This window comes from Bufo bufo, chromosome 2 (assembly GCF_905171765.1).
Source record: "Bufo bufo chromosome 2, aBufBuf1.1, whole genome shotgun sequence".
NCBI lineage: Eukaryota > Metazoa > Chordata > Amphibia > Anura > Bufonidae > Bufo > Bufo bufo.
The window spans coordinates 470854837-470881919 of NC_053390.1; the positions used below are offsets into that span (position 1 = coordinate 470854837).

The following is a 27083-nucleotide window of genomic DNA, read 5'->3' on the forward strand; positions in this document are numbered from 1 at the left end:
AGTTTTCAAAAGAAAAAAGTAGGGCTTGGCTAAATTGTGGCATAAATTATAGTTCATATCTACCCCGGCTCGTAGCTGGTGTAGATAAAAATTTCTGGTGCACAGACTGCCTGGAGATGCATCAAGGGTCACTAACTTTTCAAACAACTTTTGATATGTCATAGAGACATATCAAAAGTTTAGATTGTTGGCGTCTGAGCTCTGAAACCTCCACAGATCTCCAGAACGGTGGGAGAGAGGAGCGCACATAGTGCGCTTTGTTTCCTCGCTGCAGGAGACTGGCCCCATAGAAGTCTATGGGTCTGTCTCTATTCTGTCCCAGGCAGTGTGGTGAGAGAGAGCGATATGCATGTGCTTTTTCCCCTCGTTCTAGGGATCATAGTCTCAGCTCTGATATGTCACTATAAAATATATGAAAGGTTTTTTGAAAAGTCAGTGACCCCTTAAAGAGCCCATGACTCTTAATAAATTTGCCCCACTGTGCAACAACGGACTTTATACTAAGACTGATGCTGTAAAGTATTAGTATATCTGCCGATGTCTACAAGTAACTATCAGTGACTGGAATAATTCATTCTTTAACTGTTTGTACAAAAATTCTGAGAACTGCTGGTTTTCAAATGACCTGTTTTGTTTCCTCTGCAAGCACAGTTATTGTAACCAAGTGAACCATTTATTTATTGCTCATTCTCTTTCTGAAACTGATAGGGAATGAGAGAATAAGCGATTTTTACTAGAGATGTCTAATTTATGGTTCTCTGTGATCTGGAACATTACAACTATTATTAGACACCTTGCAGATGTTTAGCCTGCCATTCCTTACATTACAGCCACCTCAACATTTCAGGCCCTCTTTTATTATTAGGGTGCTCTGATATTGGAGCAAAGCAACAAAAATAACAAAAGTGCCAGATTCAGCATTTAACTTAATAAATGGAGCTGAAAAGACTCTACTAACAACAGTGAAGTCTGTTCAATTTCCGTTCAGGAACCATTTTTTTTAGGCTAGTTTCACCCCTGCGGCAAGGAACTCCGGCAGGCTGTGTCGGCAGGTGAACATTCTTTCGGATCCGTGCTGCCGCTAGTGCACGCGTGCCCCCGGACGCGTGCACGGATCCGACAGGCTGTTCACCCGCCAGAACAGTCTGCCTGAATTCCTTGCTGCTAGTGTGAAACTAGCCTTGCTGGACAAAAAGTCCTGCATGCAGGACTTTTTGTCCTGTCTTTTTGACAGAATATGTGATGGAGCCTCCAACGCAGATGTGAACAAACCTTTATTGTGTTTTACCTTTGTTTTACCTTTGGTTTAATGATAAAGTATATTTGATTTTATTTCTTGTTTTTTCCCCCCAACTTATTAGCCCTTCCCAAGGCACCTGGAGCTCCTGTGGTAACGGAAACCACTGCTACAAGTATAACAGTCACATGGGACTCAGGAAATCCTGATCCTGTATCTTACTATGTGATAGAGTACAAATCTAAAACACAGGATGGACCATATCAAATTAAAGAGGACATCACTACTACGAGATACAGCATTGGAGGCTTAAGTCCTAACTCTGAATATGAGATTTGGGTATCAGCTGTAAACTCTATCGGCCAAGGACCACCTAGTGAACCTGTTGTAACACGTACAGGGGAACAGGCACCTGCTAGTGCCCCACGAAATGTACAAGCTAGAATGCTTACTTCCACTACTATGATAATTCAGTGGGAGGAACCTGTGGAACCCAATGGTCAAATAAGAGGTTATCGTGTTTACTACACTATGGAGCCTGTCCAGCCAGTCAGCAACTGGCTAAAATATAATGTGGATGATAATCTTTTGACTACTATAGGAAACCTTTTAGAACATGAAACCTATACCGTCAGAGTATTAGCTTTTACTTCAGTGGGAGATGGGCCACTATCTGATCCAATTCAAGTAAAAACACAGCAAGGAGGTAAGCTTTTGCTTTGCACACACACACACAAACACACATACACAGACATAATGCAAATTAGGTTATAGCATGAATAGTTACCATAAACAATATATTTTAAAAATGTTCAGTGATACAGTGAACAAAAATATAAACGCAACATTTTCGGTTTTGCTCCCATTTTGCATGAGCTGAACGCAAAGATCTGAAGCATTTTCTACATACAAAAAAGACCCATTACTCTCAAATATTGTTCACAAATCTGTCTAAATCTTCTCCTTTGCCGAGATAATCCATCCCACCTCACAGGTGTGGCATATCAAGGTGCTGATTAGACAGCATGAGTATTGCACAGGTGTGCCTTAGACTGCCCACAATAAAAGACCACTCTGGAATGTGCAGTTTGACCACACAGCACAATGTCACAGGTGTCGCAACATTTGAGGGAGCGTGCAATTGGCATGCTGACTGCAGGAATGTCTACCAGAGCTGTCGCCCGTGCAATGCATGTTAATTTCTCTACCATTAAGCCGTCTCCAAAGGTGTTTCAGAGAATTTGGCAGTACATCCAACCGGCCTCACAACCGCAGACCACGTGTAACCACACCAGCCCAGGACCTCAACATCCAGCATGTTCACCTCCATGATCATCTGAGACCAGCCACCCAGACAGATGCAGCAACAATCGGTTTGCATAACCAAAGAATTTCTGCACAAACTGTCAGAAACCGTCTCAGGGAAGCTCATCTGCATGTTCGTCATCCTCATCGGGGTCTGGACCTGACTGCAGTTTGTCGTAACCGACTTGAGTGGGCAAATGCTCCCATTTGATGGCATCTGGCACTTTGGGGAGGCGTTCTGTTCACGGATGAGTCCTGCTTTTCACTGTTCAGGGCAGATGGCAGACAGCGTGTGTGGTGTCGTGTGGGTGAGCGGTTTGCTGACGTCAACGTTGTGGATCGAGTGGCACATGGTGGCGGTGGGGTTATGGTATAGGCAGGCGTATGTTATGGACAACGAACCCAGGTGCATTTTATTGATAGCATTTTGAATGCACACATATACCGTGACAAGATCCTGAAGCCCATTGTTGTGCCATTCATCCACGACCATCACCTCATGTTGCAGCATGATAATGCACTGCCCCATATTGCAAGGATCTGTACACAATTCCTGGAAGCTGAAACTCACCCGATCTGTCACCCATTTAGCATGTTTGGGATGCTCTAGATCGGCGTATACGACAACGTGTTCCAGTTCCTGTCAATATTCTGCAACTTTGCACAGCTATGGAAGAGTAGTGGACCAACATTCCACAGGCCACAATGAACAACCTGATCAACTCTATGCGACGGAGATGTTTTGCACTGCATGAGGCAAATAGTGGCCACACCAGATACTGACTGGTTTTCTGACCGCACCCCAGTAAGACACAACTGTGCACATTTCAGAGTGGTCTTTTGTTGTGGGCAGTCTAAGGCACACCTGTGCAATATCCATGCTGTCTAATCAGCACCTTGATATGCTACATCTATGAAGTGGGTTGGATTATCTCGGCAAAGGAGAAGTGCTCACTAACACAGATTTAGACAGATTTGTGAACAATATTTGAGAGTAATGGGTCTTTTGTGTATGTAGAAAATTCTTCAGATCTTTGAGTTCAGCTCATGCAAAATGGGAGCAAAACCGAAAGGGTTGCCTTTATATTTTTGTTCAGTGTATGACCATTAAGACCGAGTTAGCACTCACATTTTTTGCAGTATGTTTTTTTTCTCAATAAATGTAAACTAAAAACCTGATGATAACACCTGCATCCCTTTTCCTCAGTTTTCTCATTCTAACTACCATTGACTTCAATTATCAGTTTATTTATCTATTATCATGACTAAATATTTCTTTGAGTCCCAAATAGGTTCCCCTGATTTTCTTTGAAAAGCATACTGCAAAAATATGCAATTGTAAGCTCATGTACACTGGTGTATACTGAAATACCTTTGAGTTGTATTAACCATATAGACATCAATGGGGATCAACTCCTGTCTAAGGCCTCATTCACACCACCGTATTTTTGGTCTGCATCCGATCCGCATTTTGTGCTGATCGGATGCAGATCCATTCACTTCAATGGGGCCGACAAGATGCGAACAGCACACTGTGTGCTGTCCGCATCCGTATGTCAATTCTGTGGCACCCGCAAAAAAATAAAACATTTACGATTCTTGTGCTTTTTACGGACATGGATAGGACTGTTCTATAGAGGGCCAGACATTCTGTTCCGCAAAATGCAGAAAACACACAGCCGGTATCCATGTTTTGCGGATCTGCAATTTGAAGACCGCAAAACAGTCTACGGTCGTGTGCATGAGCCCTAATACAGAAGTTTTTTCTTCTGTCCTATTCCACTTGAATCTGTTCCTTCAGCTGGTGTACTATGTACTATGTATTATGGAGTTTTGTCTCTTAGTTCATTCCTCCTTGGGGAGAATAGCTCTGTAATAATTGATTTAATGAGGCTGTGCACACAGGGCCTAAGACATTTTGACAATGTGTGTTGCCTTTTAGTGCACTTAAATGTTTACAATGTATATTACAAAATGTTTAGTAATAGATATTTAAAAGATGGGATAACAGATCGTAATTTAGGTGAAAATTTTTTGCTGTCTTTGATTCTGTAAATGTCCTGTTTGTTGCCCTCATCATTAAATGGCTTGTCTGGACAATGATTTTTAGTTTTTTGGAAAAAAAAGGTTCACAGTGCTTTAAAAAGTATTAGACCCTTTCTTATCCACTGCTTTTCATTTTCCAATGCTCCACAGGTCTCTTTACTTCCTGCTGCCTCTCAGCATGGAAATGTGACCACTCGGCCAATCACTGGTCGCAGCAGTGATCCGCTACAATATGTTATTGTCTTAGTGGTCACATTTCTGTGCTGAAAGTATATAGACTGGTGGGAGACCAAAGAAATGTTGGGATCAGTTAGGTGGGTGTTTAATTTTGAAAGCCTTCTCAGCCTTTTTATTTTATTGGCTAAACAACCCATTTAATTTCCCGTTTGGTAATCGCTATAATTAAGCCAAGAAAGTTTACGTTTATCATGATCATAGTTAAATAAAACATGCTGCATCTACCATGTAAATGAATTGTGTTACTGGAAAAACATTACTGTTATTGGAAAATGCACAATGTAAAAAGAGCAGTTTCCTCCATAAAGTGTCGCAGTATTTTGGGGAAACCTTGACATGTCATAGTGCTATGTTTGCCTGTACACATTGGGGCATATTTACTAAAGTGTCTGTGCCACTTTTTTTGTCGTATTCTCTCTTTGATGCCCTTGTTTTTTTTGGGTCCGCACAATTTATTAACATTGTTGCGCCTGTAACTCTGAACCGAAGCTGAGTTCAGTTTCAAGTGTTAAAGTGGTTTTCCACTTTAAAAATCAACTACCAAAATTATTCAACGAAGTCACACGCGACTTCGCAAATAACTAACTTCTGGTCATCAGAGCCCATACATTCTAATACTGTACAGAGACGGATCTCCGTACAATATTAATCCAAAGTTTTGAACTAAGCAACTTCGGATGTAGCATCCGAAGCTCGCTTCGGTCAACACTACCCACGAGCGCCATAGATGTACAGCACTCTGATGGAGTGAGCACAGAAGCTGCACTCGCTTGATCAGTGCCAGGGGACCGGCTGTATCCACTGGCATCACCGAACACTTAGATGCCGGCGGGTCGGCTGCCCACCACATCTAAGGGGTTTACGGAGGGAGGGCTAACTTCATCGGCTCCCCCTGATGCACCCAGGCTGGTTCTCATAGGTGAACTGTCAGTGTAAAAGTGACAGTTCAATGCAGTACTATACAGCATGTATTGTACTCCATTGGAAAAGGAATCAGACCCTGAAAAGTTGTGGGACAAAAAGAAAAAAAGGTGTTCTATAAAAATCTCTCCTGACATGTCACCTCTCCTGATATGTCTAAATGCTATATGCATTCCCCTGTAATAACAATTCTGGATCATCTATTCTGATGGCTCTATGTTGTGCCTTTCCTTTCTATTATTTATACTAGAAGCTATGAATGAATTGCCAGCAGTCCTCAGTAAGGGTACAGAGGGGTGTTAACCAAGAATCGAGGAGCAAACTTATAGGAAGGTACCCCCAACCGGATATTTCTGAAGTACAGACAGGCTTTGTCCCCAGGGGAGAAGTATGTTGTTACTATTGTCTCTAGTTCACAGATCTCTTGTGAGCAGTTGCCTGGATAAGTTGAGATTTAGTCTCCTGACAGATCTGGAGGAAGTCCTTGTTAGTAGAATCGGCAGCTGGCATCTCATACAATGTAAAATGGGGATTTGCCAGTACATTTTCCAGTGTACTCAGTGCAGCGCTGGGGACAGTGGTAGAGAAGACGTTAAAACTTTTATTTTGCTGTATAGAAGTTCAGAGAAAGGATAGGGAGAAATCATTCCACAGTATTGAAGCAGAAAAAGTTTCAGTAGGGGAGTTTACAGCCTGGGTAATAGGAACAATCCCATTATACAGCTATGTAATTCCAGTAAACCATTCTTGTTATTGCGGTGCAGGTGCTGTTTGATACAGCCATTAATAGGGTTTATTACAAGGAAATATTTCTACATCTTATTTGCCCTTGTGCGGTGCAGTTATATGTTCTAAAGCATTTTTTGGCTTGTATTAGTGGGTAAAAAGGGCTTATTAGCCGTTGTGTGGTGAAGTGATAAAATTACAGTGCTTTTTTTGCGTATATTAGTGGCACAAAAATATATATTATTTGCTGTTCAGCAGTGCAGTTATATGTTCCAAAGTTTTTTTGAGCGTGTATTCGTAGCAAAAAAATATATATTATTTGCCGTTCAGCAGTGCAGTTATATGTTCTAAAGCCTTTTGTGGCATGTATAAGTGGAAAAAAATAAGGGCCTATTTTCCGTTCAGCGGCAGTTATATGTTCTAAAGCCCTTTTTGGCATGTATTAGTGGCACAAAAATATGTATTATTTGCCATTCAGCAGTGCAGTTATATGTTCTAAAGCCCTTTTTGTCGTGTATTAGTGGCAAAAAAATAAATATAATATTTGCCGTTCAGCGTTGCAGTTATATGTTCTAAAGCCTTTTGTGGAGTGTATAAGTGGAAAAAAGTAAGGGCCTATTTGCCGTTCAGCGGTGCAGTTATATGTTCTAAAGCCCTTTTTGGCATGTATAAGTGGCACAAAAAATAGTATCTGCCGTTGTGTGGTGAAGTCAGAAAATGACAGTCCTTTATGGCGTGTATTAGTGGCAAAAAATATATATATTATTTGCTGTTCAGCGGTGCAGTTATATGTTCTAAAGCCCTTTTTGGCGTGTATTAGTGGCAAAAAAATATATATTATTTGCTGTTCAGCGGTGCAGTTATATGTTTATAAAGGGAGTCTGTCACCTACCTGACTGGTTTCAAACAGGTGACATTGTTCAGTGGGGCACAAAGACATGACACAGATGTTACCCGTGTTTAGTTCTTAAGATGCTTCAAATCGCCCAAAAAGTTGTTTTTATCATATGCTAATGAGCCCTCGCAAGTGCCCAGGGGCAGAGAGTTTTCTGAAAGTGCCCAAGTTCCCCTGCCTCACTCGCGCCTAACTCCGCCCCTCAGTAAGCTGAGGCCAGCCCTGTGGCTCTGTGACATCATATTTCCCTATAGGCTGTTCGCGCATCACTACCGGGCCCGGGCATGCGCACTGTTCTGCCCACTGTGGGCAGAGGGGCAGGGATATGGAGTGCGCATGCACCAGTTACTGGTGTGAAATTGGCGCATGCGCACTGCATATCTCTGTGCCTCTGTCCACAGTGGGCAGAACAGTGCTGGCCTCAGCTTACTGAGGGGCGGAGTTAGGCGTGAGTGAGGCCGGGGAACTTGGGCACTTTCAGAAAACTCTCCGCCCCTGGGCACTTGCGAGGGCTCATTAGCATATGATAAAAACTACTTTTTGGGCGATTTGATACATCTGAAGAAATAAACACGGGTAACATCTGTGTCATGTCTTTGTGCCCCACTGAACAATGTCACCTGTTTGAAACCAGTCAGGTAGGCAACAGACTCCCTTTAAGCCTTTTGTGGCATGTATAAGTGGAAAAAAGTAAGGGCCTATTTGCCATTCAGCGCTGCAGTTATATGTTCTAAAGCCTTCTTTGTCGTGTATTAGTGGGGACAAAAAAGGGCCTATTAGCCGTGAAGTGAGACAGTTTTTTGTTAAGCCGCTGAAGGAGGTGAACACGGCTATTTGTAGAATCTGTGGGCAGAAGGTGAAGCATGGCCAGTGTGCCAATGTTGGCACCACTGCCCTGCATCAACATATAAAGCATCACCATGAATTCAGGCAGTCAAGGCTCCACCACCTCAGCCGAAGGGAGCTGTCTGTCCTTCCCACCATCTGATGCTCCTGCTCCTACTCCTCGTCAATCATTCTGTCAGCAGTCGATCACGATTGCCAAGACACAACAGTATGCGTGCACTTATCCAACAGCACAGAAGTTGAATGTGCTCCTGGCCAAGTTGCTGGTGCTGTAGTCCCTCCCTTTCCAAGTGGTGGACTCTGCACCCTTTAGAGAACTGATGGCTTGTGCCGAGCCGAGGTGGAGAGTCCCAAGCCGTTATTTATTGCCCAAAAAGGCAGTACCAGCCCTGCACACCTATGTAGAACAGAAGGTGGGCCAGTCCTTGAGCCTGTCAGTGTCTGCTTAAGTGCACGGCAGCACTGACGTGTGGAGCTGTAACTACGGTCAGGGACAATACATGTCCTTTATGGCCCACTGGGTGAATGTGGTTCCTGCACAGCCACACCAGCAACTTGGCCAGGTGACGCCGCTTCTGCCTCCACGTTCTCACACCGTTGATCCTTCGACAATGTCCACCTCGGCCTCCTCAGCCTCCACTGCACAGACAATTTACAGTGCCCCTCCAGCATACCACATGTGCAGGGCACGGCAGTGCAACAACTCAAAATCAGAACCATGGTGACCGACAACGGGAAGAACATGGTGTCGGCGCTGCGTCAAGGAGGGCTGAGCCATGCTCCCTGCATGGCACACCTGTTCAATCTGGTTGTCAAGTGGTTCCTGAAGTCTTCTACCCATCTTCAAGACATCCTAAAAATGGGCAGGAAACTTTGCATACACTTCAGCCACTCATACACCGCAAAGCACACCCTCCTTGAGCTGCAGCGGCAGAACGGCATCCCCCAACATAGGTTGATATACGACATTTCCACCTGTTGGAATTCCACCCTCCATATGTTGGACTGACTATACGAACAGAGAAAGGCCATAAATGATTTCTTGATGATCCAAGCGGTCAGGAGTACTCCCCTGTGTAACTTCGATGTCAGCCAGTGGCAGCTCATGCGTGACACCTGCCGTTTGCTCAGGCCCTCTGAGGAGGCCAAGTTACCAGGACTACGGGATAAACAACATCATTCCACTGCTTCATGTCCTGGAACAGATGCTGGTAAATCTGGCTGGTCAGGGGACTGGAGACGTGGCACCTAGATCTCACGGCCACATGAGCTCTGTGGGGGCTGAACTGGAGGAGGAGGAGGACATTGGAGTACAAGCAATGTGTAGTCAAATGGGTGGTTTTTATACACAGGTGACAGAAGAGGAGGAGCAGCTAGAGGAGCTACAGGGTGATGAGGAAGACGAGGCAGAGGACCCAGACACACCGTGGCAGTATGCAGTGGAGATGGAGGCAGTTGCATAAATGGCCTGATGCATGCTCACTTGCTTGCGTAGTGACAGCCTTATTGTCTCCATTCGGCAGAGGGATGACTTCTGGCTCTCCACCTTGTTGGACCATAGCTATCGGTCCAATATGGGGGCCTTTTTTACAGCCGCTGAGAGGGAGGACAAACTGAACTACTATAGAGACATCCTATGTAGTCAGTTGGCCTATTTGCACCATTGTCCATCCTCTCGCAGGTCTGACCTCACGTTCCTCTGTCATGGCTGCTATGGCAGGGTGGGGGGGTAGGAGCAGTTCCAGCTCCATCAGAAGCAACTTCTCTAGTCTAGAGTTACTGATGAGCAGCTTTCTTCCCCCGCCTAGTGAAGAAACTAATCACCAGCAGCAGCTAGACCTGGAGCAAGACCTGAACCAGCAGGTGGTGGCATACTTGGACAGCACCCTGCCACCCCACATTGAAGATCCACTGGACAGCCAAAATGGATTTGTGGCCGCAAATGGCAGAGTTTGCCCTGAAAAAGCTGCCCGGCCAGTAATTTGGCATCAGAGCGGGTGTTTAGTGCGGTGGGGGCCTTAGTTACCCCAAGAAGAATTCGCTTGTCCACCCAAAATGTGGAGAGACTGACCTTTGTCAAGATGAATCAGGTGTGGATCAGCCAGGATTTATACCCACCAATGCCTAGATCATCCATGGTGCCACACCAACACTTTGACAAAAGAGACCAGTTTCTTCTGGGTACCTGCCTTAGCTACAATTCTGATGCTGCCTCCCGCCTGATGCCACATATCTGATGCCAAGTGCTCCTTCTTTCACCCACCATCTTTAGCTGGTACTGGTGCCACCCAGCTTCCCACTCTGTCACCTGGTCACTCTGTGGTCTCCTGATTCTGCTGCCACCTACAGACTATGTCACCTTGCCACTCTTTGGTCTCCTGATGCTCCTGCCAACTCCACACTATGTAACTTTGCCACTCTGTGGTCTCCTAATGCTGCTGCCACTTCCACACTAAGTTAACTTTGCCACTCTGTGGTCTCCTGATGCTGCTGCCACCTCAATACCATGTCACCTTGCCACTCTTTGGTCTCCTGATGCTGCTGCCACCTCCACACTATGTCACCTTGCCACTCTGTGGTTTCCTGATGCTGCTACTTCCTCAACACTATGTCACCTTTCCACTCTGTGGTCTCCTGATGCTGCTGCCCCCTCAATACTATGTCACCTTGCCACTCTTTGGTCTCCTGATGCTGCTGCCACCTCCACACTAAGTTACCTTGCCACTCTGTGATCTCCTGATGCTGCTTCCACCTCCACACTATGTAACCTTGCCACTCTGTGGTCTCCTGATGCTGCTGCCAACTCCACACTATGTCACTTTGCCACACTGTGGTCACCTGATGCTGCTGCCACCTCCACACTATGTCACCTTGCCACTCTGTGGCCTCCTGCCACCTCCACACTGTCATTGTGCCATCCTGTGGCCTCATCCTGATGCTTCTGCTGCCACCTACACACTCTGTCATTGTGCCACTCTGTGGCCTCCTGATGCTGCTGCCACCTCCACACTGAGTTACCTTGCCACTCTGTGGTCTCCTGATGCTGCTGCCACCTCCACACTATGTAACCTTGCCACTCTGTGGTCTCCTGATGCTGCTGCCACCTCCACACTGTCACCTTGACACTTTGTGGTCTCCTGATTCTGCTGATACCTCAACACTATGTTACCTTGCCACTCTTTGGCCTCCTGATGCTGCTGCTGCCACCTCCACACTGTCATTGTGCCACCCTGTGGCCTCCTCCTGATGCTGCTACTGCCGCCACCTCCACAAACTCATTGTGCCAGTCTGTGGCCTCCTCCTGATAATGCTGTTTCCACCACCTCCACACTCTGTTACTGTGCCACTCTGTGGCTTCCTGATGCTGCTGCCACCTCCGCACTGTCATTGTGCCCCTCTGTGACCTCCTCATGCTGCTTCCACCTCACCACTATGTCATAGGGCCACTCTGTGGACTTGTCATTCTGCTTCCACCTCACCACTATCTCATAGGGCCACTCTGTGGACTCCTCATGCTGTTCCCACCCTCCCCACTTCATGACTGGGTCACTATTTTGCCTTTCGGCCTGGCTGACATCATCATTCATTTGACCCTTCTTCTGATCTGTCAGAAGGAAGGAAGAATGAAATGCACAACGGATCCTGTCTATATAACAGTTCTAAGGCCTGCATGACATGGTCCCTATTTTACATCAGAATTGGCTTATGATTTGGTGGCCAAAAGCAGGAGTGTGTACAAAACACATAAGAAATGCAAATATTCCATTCACGTGTCATATCTGTTTTGGATCCACTCGTGTTTTTTTGGGCTTTAGCAATGCTGATGGATTACTGACCAAATGCTGACCGAGTGAAGGTGGATGCTCCACAGACAGGATCAGTTTTTTGGGGGTTATTGTTCGGATCAGTTATTTGGTCAGTTTTGTCCCCGTAACTGCCCAAATAAGTGAAGTGTGTAATGATTCTAAGAGGGACGCCTGTCATCTACATGTCATACTGACTCACAGTATTGTTTCACTACCACAGCAGACTCCCTATGCATGTTACTGCAAGGCACAGTGTTCTACACCACTATAAAGGCTCTATGCAGCCAGGAAATAGCCATTTTTTTAACGCGATTTGCAACAAATAGATTCGGATAGAACCACATTTTTTCGGAAGCGAGCTTCAGATCATAGATCCGAAGTCACTTCGCGCCAAACTTCGTTTTAATGCTGTACGGAGATTCGTCTCTGTACAGCTTTGTCACTGTTTCATTTTTTTAGCTGAACTTCTAAATATATTGAGGGTCATTTACTATGCCCCTCTTAGCCAGAAACTGTGGTTTGCACCAAAATGTAATCACAAGTGGCATTTTAATGCTGCCCTTGCTACTTTTTTAACTCCTTCCCGACTGCCCACTGAATGTATACGTCCTATCTGCACATACCCCGTGCAGATAGCATGTCCTGTGGATGCCCCAGTTACATTGGAAACAGTGAAAAAAAAGTCAGTGTCCTCCAGAGGTCTTTTAATGACCTCCTGAGGGATATATTATATGCCAAAAATAAATTAAAAAGTAAAGTAAAAAAATATTTTTTTAAATGAAATAAAAAAATAAAAAAATGCAGTCGCTAACAGACACCGTCACCATCAGTGGCACACTGACAGGGGTGGTCCAGCGGGTCTGGACCCCCGGCTAGAACAACCAGCGAATATAAAAAAAAAAAATTTTTATCCCTCAGGGCTGCACCGCCGATCACCACAGGCGGCGCGGCCCTGGTTCTAGTTGCCGGCAGCGGTGGGGGGGCAGTAGGAGATGAGCGCTTCCATTGTGGAAGCGCTCCTCTACATATTCATTTGTATCGCCGTCCTCAGGACGGCGATACAGATGACTATGCTGCTGTGGGGCAGGGGAGGGAGAGGCGTCTCCCTTCCCTATTCTTCTGATAGGCCACAGGCACTAATGCCTGCGGCCTATCAGAGGCCGGCTCAGGCGGCGCGTTGATGTCATTATTGCACCGCCTGAGCCGGGCAGCACAAAGCGGGTGTCACAGGCCGGAAGAGGCCTGCATCGCATCACTGCTGATGAAGGTAAGTATTAGTGTTTTTTTTGGGCGGGGAGCTGGCACTATGGGGGCATCTGGCATTTGGGGGTGGCACTCTGGGGTCATTTTTTTCTTGCACATTTTTTTTTGGGGGGGCACTATGGGGGCATTTCTTACTGGCACATTATGGGGGGGGGCAGCATGGTGGAGAGGAGCACTATGGGGGCATCTGGGGGCTCTAAAGTGGCTTTTTTTTATTGGCACATTATGGGGGGCACTATAGGGGAGAGCGGCACTATGGGGCATCTGGTGGCACCATAGGGGCATTATTTGGGGCACTATGGGGAAGTGGGGGCTCTTATTGGCACATTATGGCTGACATTATGGCATCTGGTGGCACTAAGGGGGCATTTTTTACTGCCACATTGGGAGGCAATATAGGAGAGAGCGGCACTATGGGGCATTATTTGGGGGCACTATGGGGAAGTGGAGCACTATTGGGGCATCTGGTGGCACTAAGAAGGGGCATTTTCTACTGCCACATTATGGGGGAGAGGAGCACTATAGGGGCATCTGCTGGGGCACTAAGAAGGGGCATTTTTTTACTGGCATATTATGGGGGACACTATGGGGAAGGGGGAGAGGAGCACTATGAGGGCATTTACTGGGGCACTATGTAGGGGTATTTTATACTAGCATACATTATGGGGACATTAGCTCAACTGCGGGCACTAAGCGGGGGTATTTCATGTACTGTCATATTATAAGGAGAATTATTACTACTAGGGGGTATTATGGGGAGCTTTTTACTACTGGGGGGCTATGAGGAACATGATCACTAGTATGGGCACTATAGGGGCATTATTACTACTAAGTGTGCTCTGGCAGATAATTATTTCTATTGGTGGGATTTTGGAGAGGACTGTTACTTTGGGGGGGGGGGCACCCTGGCACAGTATCAGCTTAGCACAATTATTTTTGGGGGACGTTATCTTTATACTATTAGAGACGGGAGATGGCTGAAAAAATCATCATGGCGGTCTGGTCTGAATGGAGAAGATGAGGAAAGAGAACGTCTACAAAAAAGGTGACATAACTGGATGTAAGAGGTATGGGGCGCTATGTAGTAGAGGAGATGCTCCGGCTCCTCCCCCTGCCATTTGCAGTAGGAGGATTCAGAGCTGGGTGAGGACGGCCAAGGGGGGCAGTAGGCCACGGGCGGGTGTCAGATGGTGGGGGGAACCACAGACCTTGAGCAGGATCTGGGGAGGGAGGAGAATGAAGGAGCTTCCTGGCTGTAGCCTGCTGTTGTTTATTGTATAATGTGAAGCAGGCAGTGCAGCCAGGACAGGTCCTCCCCTCTCCGTATGATGTGTAGAGACAGGCCTCAACAATAGAATTTCAGCTGTACAGTGTTTGTTGGGAGTGGCCTATTATATGTAGGAGGGGCTTTTAATAATGGGAGGGGCTAAAAAATTGCATGGCTCGCTACCCGCACCTCATTTTTTAATATGAAGGGGGCTTTGAAAAATGGGTGGGCAAAAGAATTGGCACAGCGCGCTACACGTGCCAAATCTTTTGCCTTTCTAACCCCCCCCTTCCTAGACAAAATTCCTGGGTGCTCCCGTGGTCACCATAGTCACCCCGTTCCCTGAAACCTATACATGTTATATATGAAAATGATTGTCACAAAATAAGGAACCCATGTTTAATATTTAAGAAATAAAAAGCTATAATTAAAAAAATTGCAAAAACTTATTTGGTAGTCAAACAAATAAAAAAGCTAGGGTCAGTAAACCACCACAAGCACAAAATCCCAAAAAGTTGCCTTGACATTCAGGCCTTTTTTGGGCCCGGTCATGAAAGGGTTAAAAGGGGGAGTTGTGGAGAAGATGCAGGGGCATGGTGTGGGCAGGATCATCGGCATCGGCAAATTCACCCAGCATAAATGCCGATTGAAACCTATTCCAGCTACCAACTGGAGTAGATTTCAATCTAAGCACAAGGACTGAAAAGAGATGCAATTAATTAATGAGGAGATATGAGCCTCATTATACATTAAGCATATCTTTTGTCTAAAAGTGGTGTTCTGGCCTAGGAGCCGATAACCCCAGTGCAACTACTGTGTAACCAGCTAAAAAAAAAAACACACGTCCGAAGTCTTGCTGGTGGTTACTGGCACAGTGGAACTGTGGGCAGATGCGTCAAGCGACCAGGACGTGAGGTGGAGTTTTTGGGTATGATGTGTTTATTTTACCTCTTACCATCTCTGCTGGGGTTTACTATGAAATCTGTCACGGTGCATTTTGCGTACTGGCTGCGGGTGATTTCGTGCAGGCTGGTTGCTTTTGGCTGTGTGCTGGCTGAGGTATTAGTGTGAACCTGTCCGTGTACGTGTGTACCCCTTTGACTGTATCTGTGTTCTGTATCAGTGTATGCTGGTTGCCAAGGGCAACGCCCAGTTCGGTATCAGTGTATGCTGGTTGCCTATGGCAACGTCCGGTTCTGTTCCTGTGTGTCTTGGCTGTCTGAGCTCCGGTGCTGTTGGGGTTAATTACCCTGTCTGCTGTGCCTGGGTGTGTCTTCCCAGGTGCCTCGTTACCCAGCTATATAGACCTGTGAGCTGTGGTTCTGGGGGTCACTTCTACTTCTGGTCAGTCTTTGTCAGTCTGTCCTTAGTCCTGTCTATGCTGCTAGGTGCCACCTCGCTTCTGTTCCTGGGGGTGTTCTGTTACCCTTCTGCGTGGTGTCACCTGGTTTTGCATTGTTTCTGTTTGTCTGTTTCACTAGAGATTCCACCAATCTGTTCCTGACAGGTAAGGGCCAAGTGTACCGGGACCTTCCTGGAGGTGTGACCAGTGAGCCCTCGGCCCAGTCATCCCCACCATCCGGGGCTCTGTGAAGTAAGGGGCTCGCTGGCTCTTGCCTCTGGGTTTTCCTGTGGTCGGCCGGAGCACTTAGTTCTGTGGTATCGTTACCACTTCTGTTTACCTGCTTCTCTGTCATGTGTAACGGTCACGTCCACACACACAGGGGGAAGGGTAGTGACCACTGCGCTCTTCCCTCACCCCTGGCCCTGCCTACTTGCCTCACGAGTCCTGATGACAGGGGACAACTGGGCGGCAGTCCCTAACTTAGGATATGTGCAGGGAAGACAGACAAGACAAAATACGGAACATGAACAGACCGGGTCAGAACCAAGAGAGCTACGCAGTACAACGGATTAAGCAAAGAATGGTCAGGAGAAGCCCGGGTCAAATACCAGGATGGATGCGCAGTACAGGAGGAGCAGGCAGAGGATCGTCAGGGAACAGGATCAGGTAAGTATTCAGTAGTCCAACAAATAGCCAGGAACCTAGAAATTAGCAGGCAACCTGTGGCCAGCAGGCTGCCTGTATTTATAGTGGGGAGTGAGGGTCATGTGACGTAGCCAGCGTCACATGACCGACAGGCCAACCAGTCGAGCACCGAGTGATCAGCTCAGCGCTCAAGGCAGACTAAGAGCAGGGAGCCACCCAGCCAGCAAAGCTGCCCTGGGAATGAGGTCAAGCACAAATCCTCATTCCCAAAGCTAAGCAACAGGTCTGCGGGCAATGGGGGACCGAGTGCACCTTCGGAACCCCGTGACATCATGTCTATTCTGTTTGCCTGTGACCTGCTCGTAGTACGTCCCGGAGGTCTGTCTTGGACCCCCGACACACGACAATATCTGGTCCCAAAGGACTGTCTCTCAGGTGCCTGTTGCCATGAAAAATTAGGAGGCATCCGACTGGGTAAAAATCCTCAAATTATTTGGTACATAAGTTAGGACTTTTCAATCGGATGACTTTAAGTGTGCAATGTGATTATTTAATTTACACAGAAAATCTCTACCCATTAAATTGCATGGAACTGCATCACTAAGAAGGGATGCTACCTGTGCACTAAGGGAACCAATTTCTACTGGCAATGTTTTTGTTTAACCAAGTAGTGTAACCTTGGTATCCAAACCAAGTACAGGCATATGTGTGTATCTTATGTGAGGGATGGAAGGCAAGCCACTCCATAATGCTATTCACACTGCCCTTGTATCGACCAGGCAAAGGAAAGGTAACTACTTTTCAAAAATTTGAAGGGTCATATCATCTACACCCTATTCAGAGAGGGGAAATATTGACACTAGGTAGAGGCACTGAAAATCATTTAAAATCATCTTCTGGGCTTTATACTGTACTTGTTTTGAGTTTCCCTTTTGCGTGACTGGATGCAGTCCACAAACATCTCCTCATCTTTAGTATCATACAGCCCCTGTGCTTCAAAGCCACCCTTGGCATAAGGGACTGGAGGTTAAAAGGTAGTTAGCACACTATGAGGCTGTAGTGGTCACTGACATCTCAGGAACAGAGCCACGATGTAAGATAATACAACGCCACAAGCAATTAACAATTATAAGGAAAGAAAAAGAGTCACCTATGAGAGAGAGAGAGAGAGAGATCGGAAATGTCTCTTTTAGCCTAAGTCCCCAGAAGCAAGACCCACAGAGGAGAGGAGACTGGTAAGAAATCCCATCTGTGCCACTTAGCCTGTCCCATAGACCTTCCCATCAGGGTTACGTGCACTGGGGCTAGAGAATGCTGGACATCTCTGCCAATTCTTCACCATCTGATAAAGAGCTCTGGTATTTCTTCAAATGATTGCCTAAAGCAAGGGGCTTAGCAGACATTTATTTTGGCCACTTTGGCATTCATAGTAATACTAAGAGTTTGCATGATATTAACTGCCGGAATATGTTGTCTGGAACACCATTACTGTCTCTAATATTTTTACCCTGAGATTGACTTTCCTCAGCATCCATGTTTTGTCAGGGGGGAGCAGTGAATGTCACACGACAAATTCCTTTCTAGCATATCTAGATTTGTGAAAGCCATCTTTTTATTATGTCAAAGGTAGAATAGTTGCAAGAAAAAGTGAACCCTTTGGAATTATATGGATTTATGCACAAATTGGTCATAAAATGTGATCTGATCTTCATCTAAGTCACAGCAATATACAATCACAGTCTGCTTAAACAAATAACACAGAAATAATTAAATGTTACCATGTTTTTATTGAACACACCATGTAAACATTCACAGTGCAGGTGGAAAAAGTATGTGAACCCCTAGACTAATTACATCTCCAAGAGCTAATTGGAGTGAGGTGACAGCCAACTGGAGTCCAATCAATGAGATGAGATTGGAGGTGTTGGTTACAGCTGCCCTGCTCTAAAAAACACACACCAGTTCTGGGTTTGCTTTTCACAAGAAGCATTGCCTGATGTGAATGATGCTTTGCACAAAAGAGCTCTCAGAAGACCTACGATTAAGAATTGTTGACTTGCATAAAGCTGGAAAGGGTTATAAAAGTATCTCCAAAAGCCTTGCTGTTCATCAGTCCACGGTAAGACAAATTGTCTATAAATGGAGAAAGTTCAGCACTGCTGCTACTCTCTCTAGGAGTGGCCGTCCTGTAAAGATGACTGCAAGAGCACAGCAAAGACTGCTCAATGAGGTGAAGAAGAATCCTAGAGTGTCAGCTAAAGACATACAAAAGTCTCTGGCATATGCTAACATCCCTGTTAGCGAATCTACGATACGTAAAACACTAAACAAGAATGGATTTCATGGGAGGATACCACAGAGGAAGCCACTGCTGTCAAAATAAAACATTGCTGCACGTTTACAGTTTGCACAAGAGCACCTGGATGTTCCACAGCAGTACTGGCAAAATATTCAGTGGACAGGTGAAACCAAAGTTGAGTTGTTTGGAAGAAATACACAACACTATGTGTGGAGAAAAAGAGGCACAGCACACCAACATCAAAACCTCATCCTAACTGTGAAGTATGGTGGTGGGGGCATCATGGTTTGGGGCTGCTTTGCTGCATCAGGGCCTGGACGGATTGCTATCATCGAAGGAAAAATGAATTCCCAAGTTTATCAGGACATTTTGCAGGATAACTTAAGGCCATCTGTCCACCAGCTGAAGCTCAACAGAAGATGAGTGTTGCAACAGGACAACGACCCAAAGCATAGAAGTAAATCAACAACAGAATGGCTTAAACAAAAGAAAATACGCCTTCTGGAGTGGCCCAGTCAGAGTCCTGACCTCAACCCGATTAAGATGCTGTGGCATGATCTCAAGAAAGCGATTCACACCAGACATCCCAAGAATATTGCTGAACTGAAACAGTTCTGTAAATAGGAATGGTCAAGATTTACTCCTGACCGTTGTGCACGTCTGATCTGCAACTACAGGAAATGTTTGGTTGAAGTTATTGCTGCCAAAGGAGGTTCAACCAGTTATTAAAGGGGTATTCTCATCTTAATGATCACTGTTAAATCTGTTAATGATTTTACAGTGATCATTTTTCTAAATATATTTAATTAACTAATTCCCACCCCTTAGAAGAAAATAAACATATACTTTCCTGACTGTTGTCTTCCGTCTCCCCTGGTTACGGCCACCGCTCTTCTCAGGAATCGCGGTGGCCGCGCTTGCGCAGACGACTTCTCTTCTCCTGGCCGGCCGCGCGCAGTCCCGAAAGCGCACGCCGAGGCCGCGCATGCGCTATGGTAATTTCTTCCTGGCCAGTATAGTATAATTGCCAGGAAGAAGTCACCAGGGCGCATGCGCGGCCTTGGCGTGCGCGTTCAGTCCAGCGCACGGCCCGGCCGGGAGAAGACTTCAATCAAGATGGAGCCCGCCCCCTTGCCGAAACCAGGAAGTGGACAGCGCGCCGGGAGCAGGTAAGTATGAAACGGCGTGTTGATAATACCCCTTTAAATCCAAGGGTTCACATACTTTTTCCACCTGCACTTTGAATGTTTACATGGTGTGTTCAATAAAAACATGGTAACATTTAATTCTTTGTGTGTTATTAGTTTAAGCAGACTGTGATTGTCTATTGTTGTGACTTAGATGAAAATCAGATCACATTTTATGACCAATTTGTGCAGAAATCCATATCATTCCAAAGGGCTCACATACTTTTTCTTGCAACTGTAATATAATCAGTGGGCTACCTGGGCCCTTCTCACAGCCGCCAGTGGAAGGTTTTGGGGATGTATTTTGTGCTGCTGGCAGTATTTTATGATGGCCTTTGGTATTTGGGTCTGTTTGGGTAGTATAATGTGCCACAATATGGTATCGCTGGCCCTGCCTTTCATCAATTTGGACCCAACTACAAAACAGGGCCACTTTTAGTATTTTTTCCAGGGCCACTTTATATTCCCAGTCTGTCCCTCGATATAATATTGGCAATTGTATGTTAGCAAAGCCATATATGATCATTTTCCTTATCACGGTCAACCACTTGTTAGCCTGAGAGTTATCCCTACCAAACCTGCCATACACCTGTACACTCAGCTCGGAACAGGCAGTTACATAGTCAGCACAGTTGAAAAAAGACACAAGTCCATCAAGTTCAACCAAGGGATGGGATGTGAATTTTAGGAAAGAGGAGTCAGAACCTGACTTCTACACATTTAAATAAGCATTAATGATTTAATTTTTAGAATTAATCTAAGCCCTTTTTAAAACCATACACTGTTACTGCTGTGACCACATCCTCTGATGGACTATTCCATAGTTTCACACTCACAGTTCATATGGGGAAGAAGTCTTGTGATCTCTGGAGACTGTACTTTTTCTTCTCTCGGCAGAAGCAGTGCCCCCTGTCTTTTAAGAGGATTTCACACGGAACAGCATTTCATCATATTGCTTGTATGGGCCATTTATATATTTGTACATGTTAATCATGTCCCCTCTTTGATGCCTCTTTTTAAGACTAAATAAATGCAATTCAGTTACTCTTTCCTAATAACTGAGGCCTTGTTCAGATCTCTGTCAAGCAGATCCAACAAGCTGTTCCATCAGAGAATAGCTTGATTGATTTTGCCAGATTTTGTATTGCTGGACTCTTTACTTCACCTCCAGACCCCTTTGACTGTAATACTGGGTTTCAGCCACAAAAAAACACCATTGCATGCTACGGTTTGTTGTCTGGCTGACATCCGGCATTTGTGCCGGATCAGGCAATTGGATCTGTTTAATGGATATGTGAACAAGGCCTAAGACCTTCCTTGCTCCTTATCATTTTAGTTGCTGTTCTTTATACTTTTTCCAGCTCCTAGGCAAACATAACAGCATTCTAACCAAATGCTAAATCTATATATAAACTAATACATTTTGTATGATAAATGATGTTCTTAGCAAATATACAGTATTTTGATCAAAAAATATCTGTGCCCATCCACCACATCAAGGTGACCTCAGTCCATGCGGAAACCTACTCTATTTAATACCTATCTCCATTCCAGTGGGGATCTAAATTTAGGAGAGCAGACCCCACACATACGCTGTGCTACTCTGTGTGCTATCAGGCTTCCGGGAGAGGAAGAGCAAACTCTGCTATATATATCACCTTAATTAAAAACACTTGTGGAATGGATGTGATGATAGGAGTACATTCAGACTTAGAGGCAGCCGAGTATGTACTGCAAAGACAAAAAAAAAAAAACAACAAAAATGATAAACATACCTTGCATGATATGATAAATAGATATATGGATGTAAATGGTTATAATTAAAGAGAAAAACACAGAATATAACAGAAAACTTAAAGGGCTTCTGTCACCCCCAAAACACATTTTTCATTTTTGGGCATGTTAATATCCTTATTGAACGACTATTCCCTATATAGGGCTCTTACCTTGGTCTGTGGCTTCGTTTCATTAAAAATCGATCTTTTAAAATATGCAAATGACTTCACTACCAGCAAGTAGGGCGTCTACTTGCTGGTAGCCGCCGCATCCTCCTTTTAAAAAACCGCCCCCTCCTCCTTTTGATTGACAGGGCCAGCGAGCGCTCTCCTCCTCCGGCTGGTCCTGTCAGCATTTCAAATCCCGCGCCTGTCTTCATTCGGCGCAGGCGCTCTGAGAGAAGGACGCTCGCCTCCCCAGCACTCCCACAGTGCGCCTGCGCCGATGACGTCTTCTCTTTCAGTGACGTCATCGGCGCAGGCGCACTGAGGGAGTGCTGAGGAGGCGAGCGTCTGACAACTTCTGTCCTTGGTAAACCCATGCTGGTCATCACTTATAATATTATTAACATATAGTCCCTTGAGTCCTTCAAACATTTTTCCGACAACTGAAGTCAAAGAGGACATGTCACCAAAAATGGGATGCAATCTGACAGCACCATGTTGTAGAGCAGGAGAAGCTAAGCAGATTGATATAGGGTTGTTTCGGGTATCGAACTTTCAATAGCCAATCGATTCTTTTAGCCCGGTATCAATACGATACCGGGATTTGCCTTTTATCGATACTAGGCTGTGCTACTGCACAGCCCAGTATCAGAGAACATAGCCGCGCTGCTCTCAGCGTGGCCATGTTCCCTCAGCAGCACGGGGAGAAGGAGGCAGTCTCTCCCTCCCCTCTGTATTGCCGCTGCCACCAATGAGAGCACAGAGGAGGGAAGGGGCTGTGGCCACCAATTATAACTAGTGTTTAATACAAACCGGATTCCAAAAAAGTTGGGACACTAAACAAATTGAGAATAAAAACTGAATGCAATGATGTGGAGATGGCAAATGTCAATATTTTATTTGTAATAGAACGTAGATGACAGATCAAACGTTTAATCCGAGTAAATTTATCATTTTAAAGGAAAAATACGTTAATGCAAAATTTTACGGTGTCAACAAATCCCCAAAAAGTTGGGACAAGTAGCAATAAGAGGCTGGAAAAAGTAAATTTGAGTATAACGAAGAGCTGGAAGACCAATTAACACTAATTAGGTCAATTGGCAACATGATTGGGTATAAAAAGAGCTTCTCAGAGTGGCAGTGTCTCTCAGAAGCCAAGATGGGTAGAAGATCACCAATTCCCACAATGTTGCGCAGAAAGATAGTGGAGCAATATCAGAAAGGTGTTACCCAGCGAAAAATTGCAAAGACTTTGCATCTATCATCATCAACTGTGCATAACATCATCCGAAGATTCAGAGAATCTGGAACAATCTCTGTGCGTAAGGGTCAAGGCCGTAAAACCATACTGGATGCCCGTGATCTCCGGGCCCTTAAACGACACTGCACCACAAACAGGAATGCTACTGTAAAGGAAATCACAGAATGGGCTCAGGAATACTTCCAGAAACCATTGTCAGTGAACACAATCCACCGTGCCATCCGCCGTTGCCAGCTGAAACTCTACAGTGCAAAGAAGAAGCCATTTCTAAGCAAGATCCACAAGCTCAGGCGTTTTCACTGGGCCAGGGATCATTTAAAATGGAGTGTGGCAAAATGGAAGACTGTTCTGTGGTCAGACGAGTCACGATTCGAAGTTCTTTTTGGAAATCTGAGACGCCATGTCATCCGGACCAAAGAGGACAAGGACAACCCAAGTTGTTATCAACGCTCAGTTCAGAAGCCTGCATCTCTGATGGTATGGGGTTGCATGAGTGCGTGTGGCATGGGCAGCTTGCATGTCTGGAAAGGCACCATCAATGCAGAAAAATATATTCAGGTTCTAGAACAACATATGCTCCCATCCAGACGTCATCTCTTTCAGGGAAGACCCTGCATTTTTCAACAAGATAATGCCAGACCACATTCTGCATCAATCACAACATCATGGCTGCGTTGGAGAAGGATCCGGGTACTGAAATGGCCAGTCTGCAGTCCAGATCTTTCACCTATAGAGAACATTTGGCGCATCATAAAGAGGAAGGTGCAACAAAGAAGGCCCAAGACGATTGAACAGTTAGAGGCCTGTATTAGACAAGAATGGGAGAGCATTCCTATTTCTAAACTTGAGAAACTGGTCTCCTCGGTCCCCAGACGTCTGTTAAGTGTTGTAAGAAGAAGGGGAGATGCCACACAGTGGTGAAAATGGCCTTGTCCCAACTTTTTTGGGATTTGTTGACACCATGAAATTCTGATTCAACATATTTTTCCCTTAAAATGGTACATTTTATCAGTTTAAACTTTTGTTCCGTGATTTATGTTCTATTCTGAATAAAATATTAGAAGTTGGCACCTCCACATCATTGCATTCAGTTTTTATTCACGATTTGTATAGTGTCCCAACTTTTTTGGAATCCGGTTTGTACATTACAAATGCCGCACCTGAGGGGTTAACTGTCGCTGATCGCAGCACCCTGTCAGAGGTCAGGTGCCGGCAATGTGATTCTGCCGCCAGCTGTATTTGTATATTAAACGTTAGTTATCATTGGTGACGCAGTGCGCCCTCTCCGTCCCCAGTATTAAAATCATTGGTGGCAGTGGCCACAGAGTCCCCTCGCCTCCTCTCATTGGTGACAGTGGCAGCTTCTGATCGGAACCCCAGTAGTGTAAGCCTGGGGCTTCGATCGGTTACCATGGCATCCAGGACGCTACTGAAGCCCTGGATGCCATAGTCGACTCCCTGCTGCTGTGTGTACTATGCACAGGGCAGCAGGGAGAGTGTGAAGTCCTATTCACCCTAATAGAGCTCTATCAGGGTGAATAGGACAAGGGATTAAAAATCCCAGGTTCTAGCCCCTAAGGGGGAAATGGTTATTAAATAAACTGTAAAAAAAAATAAAAAATAAAAAGAGTAAAAAAAAAAATACACCAAAATATTAAGTAGAAATCACCCCCTTTCCCAATTTTACATATAAAATATATAAACAATAAATAAATAAAATATTACATATCGCCACGTCCAAAAAGTCCAAACTATTAAAATATTAAATAATATCTCTTATGCGGTGAACGCTGTAAAAGAAGAAAAAATAAACTTTTTTTGTCACCTTGTCCCCCCAAAAAATAGGATCGGACTGTTCAATTATTGGCCGGACGTTCCATAAAATGTGGAGCGCACGTGGCTTTTTTGGCGTTTTATTTTTTTCCGAATGGTATCGAGTATCTCAATACTTTTTTATGGCACCGAAACAACCCTAGATTGCTATATATTTTTGTGGGAAAAGATTCAGTAAAACCTTTTTATTTATAGATTTATATCTCTGCTTTTTTCTACCTTCTGTTAGCATTGGTACAGATGGGAGAAGTTACCAGTGACTGATGGCATTATGTGTATGTGTACATAGAGGAATAGCTGTCAATCACTGATAACACCTTCTCCCTGTAACGATAGCTCTTTACAGGGCTGCCGATGTAAATGTAAACATTTTTAGGGAATATTTTCCCACAAAACTATATAACAATCTGCTCAGCTTCTCCTGCTCTTTAACATGTTGCTTTCAGATTGCATTGCATTTTTTGGTGACAGGTTCTCTTTAAGCTTACTGGTCTATACTTACCTGTAGAAGACCTAAGCCCATTTTTGAATATGGGCACCATATTTGCATTGCGCCAGTCACTTGGCACTGAACCAGTTACTAGAGAAACTCTAAAAACTATGAATAGGGGCACAGTAATAACTGAACTTTTAAGAACTCTTGGGTTGAATCCATCTGGACCTGGAGTCTTGTTCATATATACCTTATTTAACTTAGCTTGGACCATATCTACAGTTATCCACTTTAGTATAATACTGGATGTACTAACAGCCCTGGCACCACCAATATCAGGTCCTTCTTTTGTATATACAGTGTGTGAAAAAATCGTGCATGTTCCCGCAACGCACCTGCACCTTTTTCCATGTTATAAGGGAAAATAATAATGATTGGGTCTCCATCCTGATTGTCTCCTAGCAACCGTGCGTGAAAATCGCACCACATCCGCACTTGCTTGCGGATGCTTGCGATTTTCACGCAGCCCCATTCACTTCAATGGGGCCTGCGTTGCGTGGAAAAATATAGAGCATGCTGCGATTTTCACGCAACGCATAAGTGATGCGTGAAAATCACAGCTCATGTGCACAGCCCCATAGAAGTGAATGGGTCCAGATTCAGTGCGGGTGCAATGCGTTCACCTCCCGCATTGCACTCGCGCGGAATACTCGCCCGTGTGAACTCAGCCTTACAGTTGAAGCAGAATCTTGACCCCAGTCAATATATGGCAGGTTAACCCATTATGACCAGTGTACCAGCCTGTGCAGCCCATTCTATATGGTTATACAGCTGAAATGCTATCTCCTCATTTAAGTTGGGGGGGGGGGTCAATAGGTTACACCAAGTATTATTGGTAGTAGTAAGTTAAAATCCAGCTGCCCAGTCTCTCAGTGGGGAGTGCACAGTTTTGACATCATACCAGGAAGTGTGCCCCATATCAACTTATCAACTAGCATGGAGATAAATTGTACATTTTGATATATTTTTTATGTAACAGTAGTTTTGATTTCAAGGTGCAGTAATATAGCAAAATGTAAATTTATAATTTGATGTTTTTTTTTTATAATTTAATTTCAACAGTCCCTGGCCAGCCTATGAATTTTAGAGCTGAAGCCAAGTCGGAAACCAGCATTAGCCTGACATGGAGCCCCCCTCGTCAGGACAGCATTGTGAAGTATGAGGTTTGTTACAAAGAAGGAGAACGAGGAAGTGAGGTAAGTCTTTTTATTCTTCCATTACATATGAAATTTTATTACAATATATATTGTGAAGAAAACTTTGTAATAGTTAAGGTAATATGCAATTTTTTTTATTATATACTGAATTAAGTAATAATGCAATAATGCGCTATGGAGGTGGAGACAAAGTGTGGAGCATGGACATGGCGCTTCATATGCTCCTGGTAAATATAAATTTTTGATCAGGCCTATGAAATCTGGCCAGCCAAGTGAGCATTCTTTAAAATGCTTGTCAAAACATGGCATAAATGAACGCTATTGACCCCCCTCCCAATTAGATACATTTGCAGCTGCGTCTTTCTATTAGACAG

At 44.8% G+C, this 27083-nt stretch overlaps 1 protein-coding gene across 16 annotated transcripts in view; it reads left to right on the top strand.

Moving 5' to 3' along the window:
• The window catches only part of PTPRS (protein tyrosine phosphatase receptor type S), a 600160-nt gene that overhangs the window by 227126 nt on the left and 345951 nt on the right, over nt 1-27083 (top strand). For all 16 annotated transcript variants that reach the window (XM_040417715.1, XM_040417713.1, XM_040417721.1 and 13 more), the window contains 2 exons: nt 1362-1943; nt 26615-26748. In XM_040417715.1, the coding sequence (XP_040273649.1) occupies nt 1362-1943; nt 26615-26748 (716 nt within the window). The remainder of the gene's footprint in view (nt 1-1361; nt 1944-26614; nt 26749-27083) is intronic.